The sequence below is a fragment of the Panthera uncia genome, chromosome A2, assembly GCF_023721935.1.
Source record: "Panthera uncia isolate 11264 chromosome A2, Puncia_PCG_1.0, whole genome shotgun sequence".
Lineage (NCBI taxonomy): Eukaryota > Metazoa > Chordata > Mammalia > Carnivora > Felidae > Panthera > Panthera uncia.
Genome location: NC_064816.1, coordinates 130,335,076 through 130,355,188, shown reverse-complemented (window position 1 = coordinate 130,355,188; position 20,113 = coordinate 130,335,076). Strand labels below are relative to the sequence as shown.

At 41.2% G+C, this 20,113-nt stretch overlaps 1 protein-coding gene across 1 annotated transcript in view; it reads left to right on the top strand.

Moving 5' to 3' along the window:
* Nucleotides 1-20,113, top strand: part of WNT2 (Wnt family member 2) — a 43,964-nt gene that overhangs the window by 5,491 nt on the left and 18,360 nt on the right. The window contains exons 3-4 of the mRNA XM_049641719.1: nt 2,810-3,087; nt 19,617-19,881. Coding sequence (XP_049497676.1) covers nt 2,810-3,087; nt 19,617-19,881 — 543 coding nt within the window. The remainder of the gene's footprint in view (nt 1-2,809; nt 3,088-19,616; nt 19,882-20,113) is intronic.

Below are 20,113 nucleotides of genomic sequence, written 5' to 3'. Positions count from 1 at the left end.
ACATAAAAGTCACTAACATATACCATGGTCATGGAAAAAAGGAAAATATGTGTTTGCCTCTTTTGCTTCAGAGAGCTAGAAGATGACAGAAGAATTTTTAGGAACACTTGTAATTCACTCATTCCACAGACTGTCACCAGCCATAGGCAGAGAAACTTAAAGACCAAACTAGTAAACCTAAAAATATTCCTGTAAGAATACGCCTCTAGAATTCTAGACTAAGCCTTAAAAAAAAAAAAAACAAGAAAAAGAAAAAAAAAAAAAGGTGAGTAGGTCTCATCCTTGGAAATTTCCAAAAAAAAAAAAAAGGCAAGCGTTTGACGAGCGAGCTAAACGACCCTTAACCTTCCAGAAGGTGTAGTTTCTAGCATTTTGCCCTCCCCAAATTCTGCCCCAAACAAAAATGATGCCTATGCACTTGATAGCCATTTCTTGACTTATCTCACCCTCAAAATTAGAGAAACTTCAACCACATCAGGAAATTAAGTACCACTATTTAGATTTGGATTTTATTTCATATTGTGATGGCTTTAAAAAGAATCTGTTTTTCTAAGAAGAGGCCCAAGATCAAAATGTGTTTTGTTACAAAGCCAACTCTTGAAATGTGCTACTATTTCACACATAGCATTTCAGTGATGCATCTAAGACATTTAACTGAAAACATCTTAAGGCCGTATATATACATGATACCAAAACATCTGGAGGTAAAATGAAAAGTCAGTCAATGTGCTAAATTTTGTGTGTAAATATACACAGTAACATCTAGTTATTGAGTAATGTGTTTGAGTAATAAATGACAAATATTTAGAAAGGTGATATTTTTACTTTGGAAATTACTTCTGAAACACAGCAGATTTTAAGTGATTTTTCATCTTTCGGCAACAAGTCAATGTAATTGTTTGCAAGTTGTGCCAGGATGAATTCTGCACGTAGGCAATTTATTCCTTTACTGCTTTCAAAATACTCTCTGGTCACTAACACTCTACATCCATATCTTCCATACCTTTCCCCTAAAAGACCACCACACAAAATTGCTTTTCTTTCTCCTTAAAAAATAAGACTAGTGCTAAACACATTAAGCATTTGGAATTTTCCCTTTCTGAGATATCTCTGAATGTAGGCTCTGGACTCCAAATATAAAACCAGGCTTTAGCAGACCAAGGGGGTAACCCTCAACAAGGCATTTTCCTAAACTATAAAACGAGTATAATAAAGTGTTTATTTACCTGAAAGCCACTGCCTGAGATTAAGCCACCTTAGTATCTATTAATCACCTTCTTTTGCAAAACGTCTCAGTTCACTTAGAAAATCTGTGATCCTTATAATAGAACCTGGGACTCTTTAAAAGAGCTCTGCGACCATCACATCTCTCTCTGGAGAGTGCTACCTATGGCAAATATTCATATAATTGATTTTACCTATATATGGGGCATGATTGATTCCTTTTTTGATGGTTAGAGGTTTCAGGGGAGATATTTTTTGAAGGCTGAGGTAAGTGCCACTTAATATGGTGTAGATATGTTTTCCTGATTTTTAATAATGAGACTAGCAGAGCAAATATTGCAAGGGACATATAATAAATTTTAGCACCGAATGACAAACGGAAACAAGCAGGACTTCAATGCGAAAAGGTGGTTTGTTCTCCCAGCTGTGTGGTTCAAAAAGTCACACTCGTCTTGACACATGGAGTCACTGACTGGCTCTCCGTTTTCTGCCTTGTGTTATCATTAGGTTGTTGAGCTGCTATTTTGCTTGTTAATATATTTGCTGCAGCACCCATTAATAAAGAGGCATGCTAATAACAATGAAATACAGCCCCAGTTGAAAAATGAGGTGCACACGGACCCTAAAGAGCCTTATATCTGTCACTATACCACAACACCGTGTTATGAGTTACTACAGATTATTAAAATAATTTAATGTAGTTACTGCACTGAAATATGTACCTTTCAGCCTGTAAGGGAAAGTAGCCTGTGCTCTAATAAAGAACAATTCTAAGAAAGCACCCCAAAGGGTTCTTGCCCAAGTCTAATTATAGGCGGTAAATTTGTTTCCTTCCAGAAAAACCAAAGAAAAGCTTTTCACTGTCTTTTACCCAATACCGGTGATTAGTGCAGGTGTTCCAGAAGAAAGTAAATTCACCTTAATAGTTAGACATAGTATGTAACTCAAGGATATTGCATATTGCCTTCAACAATCTCTCAATTACTTGTGAAAGTTGATGCCGAGCCAAAGCTTCCCAGTGTTAACACACAGAGCTGGTTACTGCCTGAATTCTCTTCCCACCTCAGCCCCTAGCTTTCTTTGAATTCAGTATTTCAGTCTGGACCCTTCATCTGACAGGAGTGTCCTCACTAAGGCCTGCAAATTTGGAAGGATTTTTTCAAGGAGAGCTACAGTAGCGTGAATACCAAACTGTTTTGTGGAATGACAGAAATCGGAGAACTCAGGCTCTATTACAAGTTAAATGAAAGCCTAGAGAGAGCTCCTCTCTTCTAGCACAGGAAGCTAAGGTAAAGCCAGGGGTGGGCAGGGCAGGCTTTTGCTGCATTTTCTTTCACACGCTTAATTTACTCCAAGGTGGTTGTCACACCCATACCTACACTGACAAAAGCTTTTATTATACGGAAGCAATTCATATTCAGAAGTGAGCCCTGGCTCTAGAAGAGAATCCTTCAAGAACACCAGGACCTTCTTGCCTGGGGGTGGACTATGCCAGAGGTAGAGTGAGTGGTAAACAGCCATAGTGTGAAAGTTATTCAGAACTAGCAATTCCAGACCATGTTTAAGAAAAGCATTTCTGTTTCAGGTAGTCGGGAATCTGCCTTTGTTTACGCCATCTCCTCAGCGGGAGTTGTGTTTGCCATCACCAGGGCCTGTAGCCAAGGAGAATTAAAATCCTGTTCCTGTGATCCAAAGAAGAAGGGAACGGCCAAGGACAGCAAGGGAAATTTCGACTGGGGTGGCTGCAGTGATAACATTGACTATGGGATCAAATTTGCCCGAGCATTTGTGGATGCCAAGGAAAGGAAAGGAAAGGATGCCAGAGCCCTGATGAACCTTCACAACAACAGAGCCGGCAGGAAGGTATGGACAGCAATGGTGCTCATTTTATAGACTGCATGGCCTTATAAATCACTTAAGCTGAGCTTATCTTAAGCTTTCCTAGAGTTGGTAAAATGCCGTACAGTCCCAACTTCCCACTGCCCCCCACCCCACGCCCCACCACCCAGCTGTATATTCTAAAGAATACCGTGGACTGGGTTGAAATGTCTCCACCCGCGCTCCACCTTCCTTCCCACAGCTGAGCTGGAGTCCACCCATTGCATTTCACATTGTGTAGAGTCCAGTGTTTTATGGCCCCTCTGGATACTCTATCATCTAGACAGAAGGTATAATCTATGGGTGAGGATAGTGCTTCATCCCACATACCAATGGGGCACTGAATGCTTGTGTCTGAGGGAATCAAGACCCAGAGCATCTTCTCTCAAACTCATCATGAAAGTAACTCACCAGGCATGGCTTGTTGACTTCTAGATTCAGGGATGTTCTTTTTAGAAACAGACCCAACTCTCATTCATAAAAGCCCCACCTTGTCATTTCCGGGCCTGGATGAGTAAGCAGACCAGGGAAAGGCATACCCCAAAGGGATGCTCTGACTCCTTATCCTCTAGTTCTGACTAACTTCCTGGACTATGGGTATCCAGTCATTATTCACCTCCTAACCCCCATTTGTCAGATGAATGAAGAGGCCCTTGGGCGCTCAAGGTCATATGGAGAGTCTGTAGAAAAGTCTATTAGAACTCAGGTTTCAGCTTCTAGCCCAGGGGTACTTTGGCCCAGGATTAAACCATTTTGGAGCCAGTGTTCAGATCTATTGATGTACCGTTTCTTTCTGCATGGTGACATGACCAGAATAACTAGAGAATCTGAATGATGCACATTATCTCTTTCTTTGTGTAAGAAACACAAACTGGCTACATTAATCAAATATTTGGTCAGAACCATTCTAGAATAATTGAATTGCCGATGAGAAGAGATAACCATAATTTTTCTTTTATCAACACAAAATAAAAATGTGCTTGACGTTAATATATAAAGAAAGATCAGCATAAAATTGAAAGGTCCCCAGGAGGGCTTTAATAGAAAAAAGAATCGAAAAGAATGCAGATCTGTTTGGATGAAAACCCTTTTATTAGGCTCATGGAAAGAACAAATCTCATTTAAAGGAAGTTGGAAGGAAAGTCTTGCTTAACACATGGAATGAAATGAGTGTGACCTGAGCTGTTTACAAATAGTACCTTTCTTGAACTTTAAATATCAACATTCCTTATTTTCATGAATGTATGAACTTATAGTGACTACTGCCAAGAATATAGACTATGGTTGTGCAATCCTACAACTATTGGTAATTACTGTTTGTGCAGTGGTTTAGATTAAAAAAATTTTACATTGACCTCTGTTTTGACATTGATACCACATATATAAGTTATAAAGTGTGGTGTCTTTGATAGGACTGTGCTGCTAATTGTTCAAGCAGGGTGTATACTTAGATCTCTCGAACCGTTTGCGAAGGTAAAGGCGTATGGTCATACACTGTAACCAAAAGAATGTTGACTTATCAAAATAAATGTTAATTTTGCTTAATAGGCCATTAGGTTTTGAATGTTTCACCTCCCCAAGACAATAGATCTTAGCTATTAAATTGTAAGCCCTGATTTAACATGACTTTTAATATAAATCACATGATTCTTCACTGTGTAGAGGTGAACAGCTGTCAGGCCTCAGATATTCTCCTGCCTACTCTGCAAAACTTAGGAGGCTACTTTTGATTGGAATAAAAGTGCACACACTGACTTTTTAAAATGTGGCTTTAATTAATGGTGGGTGGGCAGACTTTTTCAAGGAGATGCATGATGTCAGTGAATATGAACTTTAATGAGAGTAAATGTATTGAGATAAACATGCGTCTCTAATTCTCTTCTTGCGGTCATTAGACCCCCAGTCTCTACTCCCCCTTCCTACCAGCAGAAGGTCTGTGGAATCAAAATGAGAACAGGCTGGGCTTGTGTTTGAAGGCAGGCTTCCTGAGCTAAGCCTCCAACTGGCCTGGTTCTAGAAAATCCCAGCCTCTCAGACCAGATAGCAACATCGGTTCCTTTTGTGAGCTTTTCAGCGTTTCCCAGATTGTCCAATATGAACATCTTCTACCTTTTAAAATGTGGGTCGAGGAACCCATACATTTTATTTAAAAGAGAAAACATCTATTCCAAGGTTATGTTTAGCCAACACTACAAAGTGAATTCAACATTGCCATACACAACAGGCCTTCATTTTCCCCTAGTATTTGAACAGCTGAATTCATTTATGATAGCAGCTGGTTAGAGCACCCTCATGTGTCTCTGTACTGTAATATCATTTCAGATCCTCTATTCTGGGATATCATTTTATTTTAGTCACAGCTTCAGAATTTATAACGATGGTTTTTTCCTTCACGTTTACTTGAAAATTCATCCCTGGTCAAGTCCAGTTTTCCACCTCTAAGATTATTGTTAAATTCTAAAACGAAAAAACTACCTTGTTCAAAACCAACATTCTGTCGAGACAGAAGTTCCAGTTTCTCTCAACAGTCTAAGTCTAAAGATGCCATGCCATGAAAACTTCTAAATTATATTTTGATACACAAATTACAAGAAAAAGTTACTTAGTCAATATCCATCATTTGTTCCCTTTCATAGGCTTGAAAAGGGCTTTTACATTAGTCTACTCTTTAGAAATAGTCATAAATAATCACAACTAGATCACAACTAGATGAAACAATCGCAGCCTCTTTGACTTTTCTAAGAGAACCTGTATCAGAATAATACATGTATCCAATCAAATCCTGCCCTTTAATCACTGGAAATTTGCATGATAAGAATTCCATAAAAATACTTTCCCCCAAAGTTTTCTTACTACAGCGAAAATAAAAAGAATATGGGATTTGAAATCAGATCCACCTTCGCTTTAATCTTGCAATACCACTGGCTTTGCTGACTGAAATTCAGTTTTTCTCATATGCAAAGAGTATTCCATGGTGCCACGGAAGACCAGAATAAGGCAAACAGCACAGAACCTTACATGCAGTGGTGCGCAGTAAAAGTTCATTCCTTTGTCTTTAGTGAAGTGAAGGTCATCTGTAACATTAGTAATAGAGCCAGACACAAATCCAATATGAGCCATTATTTAGGATTCAGTCCGATTGCTCCATGAGTCCATAGACTCCTCCTTGGTACAAACATGTACTATTTTCTAGTTTACAAAATACTATCAAACGTTTTGTAATTGGATCTTCCAAAATCGCCGTAGGAATATAAACAAGCATTATTCCTACTTTTCAGAGGACAAGGTGGGCCTTCGCTGATGCAGTGACTAATGAGAGTCACACAATCATAAGCACAGGCCTTGGGGTACAAACCCAGTTGTGTTCACCCTTATGTCCTTGTGTACCTTCCCATGTTGTCTCTGTTGAGCATTTCTGAGAAAAACAGTGTTTCTGTATTTTAAAAAGAGCAGCAGCTGCCCTTGAAGGTGGCATAATGATGATATTCTTCCCTTTGTATATGTCTTTATGTCACAAGTATTCCAAAATGAATTTGTATTACTTTTTTAACAACAGGAGAAAAGTGGTTTTAAATGCCAAAAACATAACTGCTAGTCATTGTCAGCATGCCTGAAGCAACTTAGCCTTATTTGGTGGATTCAGAAAACTTCAACTAATGGCACTACAGGTCTGAGAGCAGCTAAGTGCTATTGGACTAAGTGTAGTTCAACAGATAATTAAGGAATAACTCTGGGAAAGATGCAGTTTTGAGTACTAAGTCATATGTGGAAAAGAATAAGAGAAAGAAGCTCCTGGCCGCAAGAAATGAAGTTTTCGTCAGGGGGACAAGTGAGACAAAGTCACAGGGCAAGCTCGGCAAGTTCCAGGCTGGGGGCATAATAGAAAAATCAGCCAAAGGGCCAGTTAGCCAGAGGAGAGAAAGGTTGTGTCACAAAAGAACTGGGTGTTTGAGCTGGAGATAAAGATTTCCCATGGTTGAGAGAGGGAAAATGCTTTCCAGGATGAAGGAACTATATGGCCAAGAAAGATACTGGAGCAGAAAGAACATCAAAGTTGAGGAATGACAAGAGCTCTAGGGTGGAGTTCATAACTGAGAGTTAATAGGGGCTGAGGCTGCAAATTTGAGTCTGCCAGATCTCAGCCTCCAACGCCATGCAGAGAGATTTGGAGGTCTTGGGAAAGCAACAGGAAGGCATAGGACAATGGGGGAGAAATTAAATATTTAAGTTCCACTTTCATGCATTCTTAATTTGTCTGGAGTCCCCTTTGAAAGAGTGAAAGATTTCAAAGTTCAGATGTTCTGGAATGTGTTTGAATTAATGCCTTAAAAAGCACATTAGGAAAATTATAAGAAATTCTTACTTCCCGGAGTTTATCCTCAGCCTTAAATATACATTTATCCTCAGCCTTAAATATACATACTACGCTTCCTGATGTATACTAATAAAAAATTAGGATGTGACAACTGTGTTGATATTTATATTTTTAATGTAATCTTTACATTACTATTGACTACCCATTAGGAGTTCTTAGCTATTGACGGCATCTTGACTGAGGCAGTATGGAAGTTGGGGCTCTGGAATCAGAATATTGGCTGTAATACTTGAGCATGACTTTAGACAGGTTACCCAAAGAGGATTTCCATATAAAATAAAATGTATACACTAGGTTTTAAGCAGGACTAGAAGGCCTTACTCTCCATATCTTGCATATGAAGAGACAAGGCCAAAAGGGTGGCTGCAATTAGCAAATAAAGTGAATTTACTTACTAGCTGAGATCATCTGAAATTCAAACTTAACTCAGCATCCTATATTTTACATGGGAGAAGTTTGGAGGGTAGAGGGATCCAGAGTTTCTAGTTCCATGCCCAGCCCAAACCCGTGCCTCTCAAGGTCAGTGCTGTGGAGCCCTGGGTCCTTTCCCCTGAGCCTGGCCCACAAAAGCAGATACTTCTAAGTTCTGCCTACAGGAAACATGTCGAAAGTCAAAAGAAATGGATATTTTCCAAGACATAAGCACAGCCTTATAGGCAAGTAAATCTTGGGCCTAATAAAGACTTTCAAGATATCACTTCTGTGATGACCCTTAAGATAAATAATTAATAATTGGTCTGAACCAAGAGAACTAGACATGATTAAAAACAAACCACATTATCAAAAAGTAAGCAATATCAATAGAAAATGATAAAACCAAACTGAATTACAAAGCCAGATTGTTTTAACCTTGTATTCATCTAAACTCTCCTTTAAATAATGTTGAACATCCTTATGAGGCACAAATCCCACTTAAAAGATATTTGTTTTCTAATTAGTCTTTGTAGAATTAAATGCATTTAAAAAAGGTAGATCAGTTCCATCAACCCCAGCCCTGCCTTCTTGGGCCTAAAAATAGTATGTGCTTGATACTATAGATCTTTATAGAGCATATGAATCAAAAACTAACCAGAATTAAAGACCTAAAGCAGAGAATAACTCTTCACAAAATTGCTACAGTTCCATGTAAAGTTCTATTATTCATAGAAATTTTTTTAGACTGGCCTCATTAGTCAATAAGAATTATTATATATATGGTTAGTCAACGGTAATGTTCTTGAATTCCTCAAATATAAATTCCACACCTTATATTTCCTAGCTAAGCCCACCCACAGTTAGTGTTTTTGAAGAATGACAGTGCTCAAGACAGTTAATAAATGATTGCATATGCAAATTAACTGCACAGGTTGCTAATAAATATCCCTTGTTTTCCTGGTCCCAGAGCAGGTATATTTGAAAGATATAAGTTGGTCTGATTTTCACTAACTCTCATCTTAGAGATGTGGACCTGTCAAAAAGACTTAATTGCTAATAAATGTACTTGGCTTTAAGCCAGCATCTGAAAATTAAATGTTTTAATGTGTGTTTCCCTCAGGAAAACTGATATAAGACCAGAAATATACTAGTTGCTTTGTGGCATACACCCAACTAAAAAGTGAAGTCCTAACACTTTGAATGCCCCAGTTTAACTAAGTAATTTAGTTAAAACATAGCATAAAGGAGCTAAAATAAATTCTAAATTGAATTTCTAAGGCAAGGTCAATAGTTAAGTTGGCATATATTTCACACAGTATAGGGTTGATTGCCCTTGATAGGAAGAGATATCTTGTAAAGAAGTTGCACAAAGACACCCTGGGGTTACTTGGGCTCCATTTTCAGAAAAGCTGACTTAAGAGACCAAAACTTCATTCTCCTTGGGAGAAGTCTGTCTTTCTAACTGGAAAATAATTCTTTGTAGACTATAGTTAGATATACAAACACTACACGTAAAAACCTTTATAAAACTCACTGAACCGAGAGAACATGAACCCCTAGGGGATGGAGTGGCAAACCCCAGTATGAGAAACACCGGCAGAGTGATTTGGGGCATGGACTTGGTGGCAGACACAGTTTGGGTACATCCTAACTCAGCCACACTGCCTGTAGGACCTCAGGCAGTGGACCTGAGGATCAAAGCAAGATCCTCAGCTTTGAGGTATCTCAATATCTTCATCTGTAAAGTAAGTGGGGTAAAAATAGTATATACCTTACATGCTTGTGTGGATTAAATAAGACAGTGAATGTGAAGTGTTTGTGTAGATTAAGTAAGCAGTGAGTATAAAGTGCTTAGCATGGTTTGACATATGGTAAGACCCTAATGGATGTTCTGCTTCATTATTATGCTCTGACAATAAGTTGGGCAAATAAATATAAAATAGAGTTGTTCTAGCTCACTCAATGCATGTATCACCTTCTTCTATAGCTTAAAAAAATAGGCTTTTGTCTGTTTGGTACAGAGTGCTAATATTTAGAAGTTTCTTAAGTTCTAAGAGTAGAAAATAGCCTCTGCGGGGGCGCCTGGGTGGCTCAGTCAGTTAAGTGTCTGACTTTGGCTTCAGCTCAGGTCATGATCTCATGGTTCACAAGTTTGAGCCCTGTGTTGGGCTCTGTGCTGACAGCTCAGAGCCTGGAGCCTGCTTTGGATTCTGTCTCTCTCTTTTGCTCTTCCTCCTCTCACACTCTGTCTCTGTCTCTGTCTCAAAAATAAACAAACAGTAAAAAAAATTAAAAAAAAGAAAATAGCCTCTGCAAACCAAAGGCTTAGACAAATGCTCAAAATTAGACATTTAAGGGCCACATAAAGAATCTGCTAAGTAAGATTTTAGCACTGAAGCAATTATGAGCCTATTGAAGATTTTTTGAGAAAAGTTATCTGGTAAACTAAAAAAATGGTTTCTATGAGGCTAAACACCGGAAGAGTACTGCTGTCCTTAGGAGTCAATTTTATTTTATTTTTTAAGTAGTCATGTCAAATGAGCAAGTATTTCTTCACCGGATGCCACAGAATAAAAATGAGATGGGATTAAGTGAATGGTGAGGGGAGAGGGGTTGATGCAGACCCTGCTGGCCAGTTTGGTGACATGAAAAGCCACGAGGACCATGAGAAGGTGCAAGAGGAGGTAGAGAAGACTGAATCTTGACAGCAACCTTTAAGCAGCAGCCATTAAGAATTGAAGAAGGAAGCACAAGAGATCCTTCAGTCGTCCTTAGGAAAGATTCAAGACAAGAGAAAACAAGACCTGTGTCATGATCCTGTTTTTGGAAGAAGCTTTCACCATCACACACTGGAGAGAGATAGCAAGTCATTGTAACCAATTTTTTCTAGTGTTCCTTCTTCCTGCTATGAAACAATACTTGCTCAAACAAAAGTAAATGGAGCAGTTAAATATCTATGGAAAATGGGGAAATCCCCCACCCCCCACCCCACAGTCCTCATCTCCTTCCAGATATTTCAGTGCAGACTCAAGGCTGTAGACAGGACATACGGTATCTCACATCTTTCTCCCGAAACCTCAGTAAAATTATAGCAATGGGATCAAAATGGCTTAAATCAACAATAAAGAGAATGATCAAAGAAATGAGAGATCCAAAGAAATTTCTGGAAAGTGGGAAGCAAATGAAGAAGTTGTAACTGATGAAGAAGGTTGGAGAAGCCACAGTATAGGAGAGTAAAAGCAGATGGGAAGGGGGGGAAGAAAAAGCAGATGGGGCAATAGCCAAAGTGGAAGCCAAGATGCCCTGAGAAAAATTTGAATACTAATGAGCACAGGAGAGAAGCATGGTACTGAAAATGGGGAGTAACTGAAAAACACATAGGTGGAATAACAAACCCCATCCCCTCCTTCCACCCATGAGCGCAACTCCTGGAAGTCTGGCTTAACCTCCCAGGCTTTGCAGAGTTAGTCTCCAGCATAACAGCCAGTGTCCTACAGACTCACCAGAAAGCCAACCTCTCTGGCCCACAAACTCCACCCATATAACCAGAATTCCTAAATACCTTTTTATGATGTCATTCTTAAATATGAAAAGACTGTCCAAGGACTACCATATATTTGATTAAATTCAGCAGCATGAAAGAAAAAGATAAAAAATTGCAGGAAAAATGACCTCATGAAGAAAACACAATCTAGAAGCCACGATCTAGAAGCATCCATTCAATGGATGAATGGATAAATAGTATGTGGTATGTATACACAGTGGAATACTACTCAGCCATAAAGAATGTAATCCTGCCATTTGTGACAACACAGATAGATCTTGAGGGTATTATACTAAGTGAAGTCAGACTGAGAAAGACAAATATCATACAGATTTCATTCTTATGTGGAATCTAAAAAAACAAAATGAACCAGCAAAACAATACAAAACAAACTCAAAAAAAAAAAAGAAAACAAGAAAAAGAAAAAAGAAGCCCAAAAGACAAATGGAGTTTAAGGGAATCCATAAAGAATACCCATCATTCCCACTTGAATTTGGAACCAATTGAAAAATGGATCAGGGAGGTGGATTGATAGAATAAAAATGTCTGTTGCTCTACTGAAAAAAAGCTGCACTAGGGGATGGAGCTTTAAAGCTTAGAAATACTTCCTAGCACTCCACCCCTGAAATGGACAGACTTACTCACCCTGTCACAGGCTGCCCGCTGGAGCCCCTGCAGGGATCCTCTTGCTGGAGGGCAGGAACTGATCATAACTCATCTTCTCCACAGGCTGGCAGATACCCAATTAGCAGCAACTCAGGCACACAATCCCTGTCCTTCCTCTAAACCCACCAAATGGACAAGTTACTACTCCCTTGGAGAGAAATCAGTAAGGGAATGGAGAGAGCCAGGAGTGTTGCTTTAATGGAATTTCTTTCTCAAGAAGCCAGAAAGTATTAAAAATATAAGAGAGAAAATATAAGGCATAACAGATTAACTCAGAAAGCTCAGCAGCTGACTAATTAGAATGTCATAAAGAAACTCAAAAGATTTGAGGGGAGGAAAATATTAAGAGAAAGTCTCAGTGCTGAAGGACATGAGTTTCCAGAGTGAAAAGGCCCACTAAGAGCTGAGCAGGATTAATTTTTTTTCAAATCCTAAACACCATGGTGATATTTCAGAACACCCAGGATAAAGGAAAGTATCTGGAGACTTCCGTGTAGAAAAAAATACAAAGTGAAATGAAAACAAAAGTCACTTGCCAAAGAATCAGCCAGACATCAGACTTCCCATCTGCACCACTAGATGCCAGAGCCCATGGAGCAATACTTTCACAGTTTTGAGGGAAAATTATTTTCAATCCAGAATTCTATACCCAGCCAAACTCTTAGTCTAGTAAGAAAGCTGAATAAAGACATTTTAGACACACAAGAGTTCAGACAACATATTCCCCCATGCACCCTGAAGGAGTTACTCAAGAAGTTGCTGCAAAGAGAAGGAATAAACCAAAAAAGAGTGAATGTGGCATCAGCAAGGTAGTGTGTCCAGACTGGGAAGGCATGATGTTGGGTCTCAGCTGTGTAACCAGTCCAGGTTGGAAGATGATGGAAGATTGCAAAGACCCCAGGAAATGAGAGAAGTGGTAGGAAAGATGGAAGGACTGTGAGAGTGCAAAACAAATGAAATTGGTAGCAAGTAAAATGGGAAAACCACAAACTTCACCCCAGTAACATTCTTTGGCACAGAGGCTGTGATACTGGACTAGACATTATGACCTGCTGTGCTGGCATGGTCCTTGGATGCGTGGTCAACAGTATCATCTAAATGTTGACTGTTTTCAATTTTTAGAATCAACGTCTAGACACACTGTGGGAGACAAGCAGAGTCACAGAACAGGACTTTACTGCTCTCATCTTTGTCCCTATAAAAGGACGGGCAATGCTGATGGAGAGTGGGAAGCAGAAGGGGAGGAGGGAAGAGGGACTGCACTATCCTCAGATGAGACAGCACCTTTTGGAACAAGAACAGGTGTAAGTTTGCTCCTTGAAGTTGCCAAGATCACCAGAACTGCGATACAACCATGTTGAGGGGTGAGGTGAGGCAAGTGAGGACTAGGCTAAGTTCCCAACCACTGTAAGAAGTCTCTTAGGACTGACCATGTTAGTCAGTAGGTTCACAGTCACACACGGGGCTGCCACATTCAGTTGTGCCAACACTGCACTGCGCCCCTCCAGAGGGCTCTGTTCATCTCGTGGTTACTGTAGTAGATTTGTTTCGTTATTATGACAATTTTCTGGCAGATGTCTATCAAATGTCTTGAAGATGGGATGCCTGTTTTGATTTCTCCCTAAGTCAGGGGTCTGCTCACAGAGAACTGTTTGTATAAGCATTTAGGTAACCACCAGAAGGCTAAGCACAGAATTCATTTCGAATGACCATCTCTGGGGTTGGGCTGGGCTGTCAGAAAAAGTGGGAGTGAGGAGAAGGGTACAACAGAAGGTTTCTGCTGCTTTACCCCCTGATCTTTCCTGGACTATCTGATATTTTTAAATCATGTGCCCATATTTCTTTAAGTAAAAATTCTGAAAGTCATAATTTAAAAGCAAACAAACACAAAAAGCCCAGACGGTCTGGCAGCCCCTGGGATGTCTCCAGGTCCCCTGCTTTGCCTACTCCCTCCTTTACCACACAGGTAAGTCTGCAGCTGCTCTTCTCCTGAGGGCCCTGTGGGGAGCCCACCAGCCCCTCCCCCCTCACCTCACCAGCATGTCCCCTCAGGCAGGCTCCTCCACTGCCACATGGTCCTCTAAAAGCACTTGGCTTTTACTCCACCCCCATCTTTGATTCCCTCCAAAATAGCATGAGCACAAATTGTTTCCTGTGGCCATTTCTTCCCGGAGACTAGAATGCTTTGGAGACAGGTTAGGACACAAATCCTAATTCAATAGTCAGCTCTGCCTGTTCCTAGAAATATAATGCGGCTCTCTGCCACGGGAGTGTCTCACCTGCTCCGGCCCTCGGTGGGCCCCGGGACGCTGGGGCAGTGCTGCTTCTTCCCTCCTCCAGGACATTCCTGGCTTGGACGTGATTTGGGATTCACAGTTCTCCACCGTGGCCTCACATTAGAAGCACCTGAGACCCTTGTAACCTCGGGGCTAGGGGCCCACCCCCCGCCTAGGTTCTGTTTTATTCTGCCCAGGGAGGGGCCAGTCTGGGCTCCGGAAGCCATCCCCAGGTGATTTTAATGCCTAGCCACAATGAGAAGCACTGCTCTGCTCTCTCCAGATGCCAGGGAGCAATCCCCAGATTCCTGTTGTTTTACTCTGCAGACTTCAGTACAGAGCTTGACCCCCCTTTTATTTAAGTTAAAGTATAATTAACACACAATGTTATATCAGTTTCAAGTGTACAACATATTGATGCAACAATTCTATACATTACTCAATGCTCACTGTTAGTGTGGTCAGCACCTGTCACCATACAACGTTATTACGATATTATTGATTATACTCCCCATGCTATACTTTTCACTTCCATGACTTATAACTGGAAGTTGTACCTCTTAACCCCCTTTACCTATCAAAGAGTTTGACTCTGTTTTTCCCTCTCTTTCCAGACCATGCAACCCCTCAGACTGCAGCCAGATTGTAAAAGAACATGTGTTCCCTTCTTTCTCTGTGTATGCATCCATATGCAGGACTTTAAAAAGTGGATCATACCACATATGCAATTATTTCTGCAATTTATTTTTGTCACTTGGCTTCCTTTCATTCTGTAATACTGATCTGCCTCATTATTCAAAGACCACATAATATTCCATTGTTAAGCATATACCATAATTTGCTTAACCATTTTCCTGTTGATGTCATTTGGGCTTTTTTCCTAATATTTTCCTATTGCTGAGTATGCTGCAATGAACATCCATATGGGTATGTATCCTTTAAAGTTTGCGCAAATATTTTCAGAGTGGAATCACGGAGATCAAAGGATACATAAATTTAAAATTTTGACAGGTGTTGCAAAAATGCTTTCCATTTATGAATTTACTCTTCCACCAACAGTTTGTTAAGGCATTTCCTCCTGGAACTCTTACGAATACCAAATATTACCAAGTTTTGTACTATTTGTTAATCTGATGGGCAAAAAAAGTATTGCCTTCTTTTAGTTTGCATTTCTCTGATGCTGGTGAAGTTGAACATCATATGTATTTTTCTTGGGACTTTCTATTTTTTCTTTGGATTGCCTGTCAAATAGATTTTTGATGACTATTAGTTTGGAAGATGCAATATAATACCTCCTACTTAATCTCTCTACCTCCTTTTTCTCCATTATGCAGATAATCTTATCTAGCCAATTCTTAACTTATTCAAAAGAATGGAGGGAAACAGTATGCATAATGCAACATTTGAGAAAAGAACAATGCAAGTTATATAGGATTTTAAATGTTTTTAGAAAGAGTGCAGATCTGGGAATGAGACATTGACTCACCCCCTAGTTCTGCCTCTGTCTATCTGGGTAACTCTGGGGATTTTACTTTCCTCAATGAGCCCTGGTTTTCATAATTATAGAATGGGAATAATAACCTATTTTGCCTAATTGTGGTAATTAGATAAGATAATGTGTGTGAACCACCTGTCACAGATCCTGGCCTATAAAACAGTAGGGGAATAAGTGGCTATTGTTACAGTGTTATTATAACAACATTTGATTATGGGAATTCTTTTAAACTAGGAAGTACCTGAACTCACTGAGTTTCTCAGTCCCATTCCTTATTCTTACATCAGCTACTCTATAAATCAGGCCACCTAGGCTTAGCTCCCCTTCCCTCTGCCTCTCTGATTGAGCAGAGTGTTGTCCTCTTCAAAGTTAAGAGTTTGAATTTCAAGTCTGCAAACCCAGAGGTGGAGGTGGCCCTGAACTGTGACTGAGCCCTGAACAGGCTGTGTGTTAAGAGTGGGGCCTGGAGGTATGAGCAAACCCAGCATCAGAGAAGGTCTCACTTCCCCAAGGTTAACTGGAGCCTGTGATTCATACACAGTCAAGAACTGACCATGGTTCCAGTTGAAATACTTTCAGTTGTAAGTAACAGCCCCTGGGGGCACAAACTTAATATCTTGGATCATAAGAAGGACAGAGACAGGGCAGGGCCAAGGTGGGTTCATTAAAGCAGCTCAGCGACATCTTCCACACCCAGTTCTTCCCACCATCTTTCAATACCACCACCACCAGCTTGTTGCTGGTCCTGTGTTGGCTGCATCGTGTCTCAAAGGGACTGCTGCAGAAAACTGCATCTGGAGACAGAGAAAAGCAGCTTCTCCTCCTGTGTCTCTTTTAAAGAGTAAAGAAATCTTTCTCACGAGTCTGCCTACAGATTCCTCCTAACATCATACTGGCCCAAACTGAATCAGTAACAACACAATGAAATTACTATTACTGATTTGGGCCGCTCTGGGTCAGAGAGAGGCCTGGCCGGTTCTGAAGCACGTGGCTGCCCAACACTTGAACAAAACTTATGATGGAAGAGGGGAATGTCTATTGCACATGATGATGATGATCAACACTGTGTACCACTGCCGTGTTATTTTTAAGGATTCATAAGATGTGTAAAATCCAACTTTCAATTAATATGCAAATGCTTCAGTTAATCATCTAAAATAACAACTTCAAAGTTTGTAACCTGGAAGTTTATCAGTACAAAGGAAGGGCAGTAATAGTTCCTGTCATTTTTAGAGCTAAGAGTGTTATTTATGAGTAAATAACACAGTTTTAAAAGGAATAAGCTTTGAAGAATGAACATTCAATTCCCAAGCACTTAGCACAGAGTGAGTGTTATGTGGCAATACTGAGATAGTGGGTCTCACGCTTGGACAGGTGAGACCCAAATGGGGCAGTCAGGGGCCAAGGTGACCCTCGTAGGGTTGTGTCAGTGGTGGAGGCCTGCTGTCCAGGTCACCCAGTGAACCACATACCAAACACCTGGAATATAGATACAGGGGTAGGGAGGCACATGGTGGGAGTGTAGTTCCAGAAAAGGAGTTCATTCTATGACATCCCTTAAATACCCCCGGATCCCTGTGACCCAGAGGGCCAAACTGATGACACTCCCCCTGCTCACTTCTCTGTCTTTGCCCTTCAAGGCCAGCTCATGCTGAAGAGGACAGGTTTCAAATGTAACAGGGCACTTTCCACCATCAGGGGCAAAGCGGGAAACATAGGATGCTGAGGACCCAACTGGGAAGGGTGTGAGTGAAGTCACAATCATAGAGCCACCATGATGTCTTGGCTCCTTCAGATCTAGAATGCTTTTTTGGGACTGACTTTCTTGAATGAATAACCTTTCTGCACACGTGGTTAGAAAAGAAACAATCTGTGAAAGAGGCAAAACCAGGTTGGGCAAAGTTACCCAGGTGAGACCCTGGAGAGGCAGCCTGGAATGCTGTTGTCTGCGTGTGTGTTTGGGGTGGGGAAGGGTCAGCAAGTGTACTGCAGGGAGCTCCCCCTGGGATGTGTGCTGGAGCCACCAACCCACATCCCACACCCAGACCGATTATACCGGAATCTCGGGAAGTAGGCAGGACAGGACTGAAACTACCACATCCAAGTTCTTGGAAATATTTCTCTCAGTGTGTTACCCTTAGAATTTTGTTCATAGTACCACCTTGGATAATGTCATCAAGGGGGTTCACTGCCCCCTCTGCCTATGCCTTCCACCCCGAGATGCTGTCTTGGGGATGCAAATAAGAGAGGATGGGAGCCCTCAGTTGGCTGGTTTCTCCCTCTCTGCTCCAAGACTGAGCCAAGGACCAACCACATGGTTTTAGTGAGACCTCTAAGGCTGGCCACCCACACTGCCCTTCTGTGTATCACGTTGTTTTGGGTATCTGATGGGGGAAGCCCCTACTCATCAGTCATGATCTCCCATGAGCAACAAAATGCTCTCTCAATATAATAATAATTTGGAAAAGTGATTGATTGAACAAGAGATTAGTTCTGTAAGGGGGGGAATGACAATGGTTAAAGTAGTGAATCATAAGAAAAAGGGAACACAGGAAGGTTTTTAGTCAGAAAACATACTCTGAGAAAATATTTTGGGGAAATCCATTCATTTGTACATCCAGAGTCTGGGTTTGCACCTGCCATTCCACACCCAGGCCTAGCAATGTGGGCCAGTCATCTTACTTCCCTGATCCCTAGTTTCCTCACTTGTGAAATGGGAACAGTGGTAGCTCAGGATGGCTCTGAGGACCATGGGTGCTCATGACCTTCTTCACTCAGCTGAGCCAAGGAGAGATGTGCCAGGGCCACCTAACACTCACAAAATTGCATTGGGGCTGGCACAGGTCTGCTGGCTAATCCCAAGACCAAAACAGAAATGTCCCTGGGTGGTTCCAGGGTCCACCAGAGCCCTTCCCTGTCCACAGGCTTACAACCTATTCATGGAGGCCATCCAGGCCATCCAAGCCAGCTTGAGACAGGCTTGTCCCATGTGCCTTTGTTTCCCTTCTACAAAAACAAACAAACAAACAAACAAACAAAACAGAGCAAGCTCAGCCCTGTCATCTAAGCTGAATACTTTGGCCAGACTTGAGTGATACTCTCCCAAATTTAATGGCATTCTCAGGGCCACTGGCTGGATTTCCAGTGTACCGTGGCTCTGTCCTATACCAGCTGTGGAACTTTGGGCAGGTGCTTTGATGTCCCTCATATTTACTCTTCCATCATCTGCAAAATAAATATGGTAGCATGGGATTGTGTGAAGGTTCAGGTCACTGAGATAGAGTGGAAAAAGCATTTAGCGCAATGCCTGGAACATGGATAGGACCCTGCAAATGGTAACAGTCACTACTATTGGCTTACTGAAAGAAGCAGGCTTAGCAATTACTGAGTAGTACTATATATTTTTAATATAATAAAGCCATATTTATTTAGAAAAGAACTCTAATTCATTCTCTCACTTGTCAAACTGGCCCTGTACCCTATAAAATTCAAACTGGTGAGGTTCTTGTTATACCGATAGCCAAATAGGGTTCACAGTCAGGCAAGCCCCCTGCCCCGATTCTCCCCAGTACCCCACCTACCGTAGTCAGGGGGTGTGGCTGAAGCGACCACCATCTCCCAGTCCTGAGCCCCAGGATCCTGTGTCATCAGAGTCACTTCTGCATTGCTCCGAGGTAAGGAGTTTGTAGCTTGTGTCAGGAGCTTGAGTCCGCCTGCACTGAACTTGCCCATCTCTTCCGGCAGGCGGTAAAGCGGTTCTTGAAACAAGAATGCAAGTGTCACGGAGTGAGTGGCTCGTGTACTCTGAGGACGTGCTGGCTGGCCATGGCTGATTTCAGAAAAACGGGCGATTACCTCTGGAGGAAGTACAACGGGGCCATCCAGGTCGTCATGAACCAGGATGGCACTGGTTTCACTGTGGCTAACAAGAGGTTTAAGAAGCCAACAAAAAATGACCTCGTGTATTTTGAGAATTCTCCAGACTATTGTATCAGGGACCGAGATGCAGGTAAGTTCAATGCACATTATTCACAGTACCTAATTCTTTCACAATCAATACTCCACAATTTAAATGCAGTTCTGTATTTCAGCCTGACAGTTCTGTAAGTGCAGCTTGATGCCTTCAGATTCAAAGTTCGTGTTCTTATAAGTCATATTTAAAGTGCACAGAGAGCTTTCCTAAGCAGCGGGAGAAATGGGTTGATAATGTGCAGGTTCTGGAGGAATGTGAACCCAAGAAA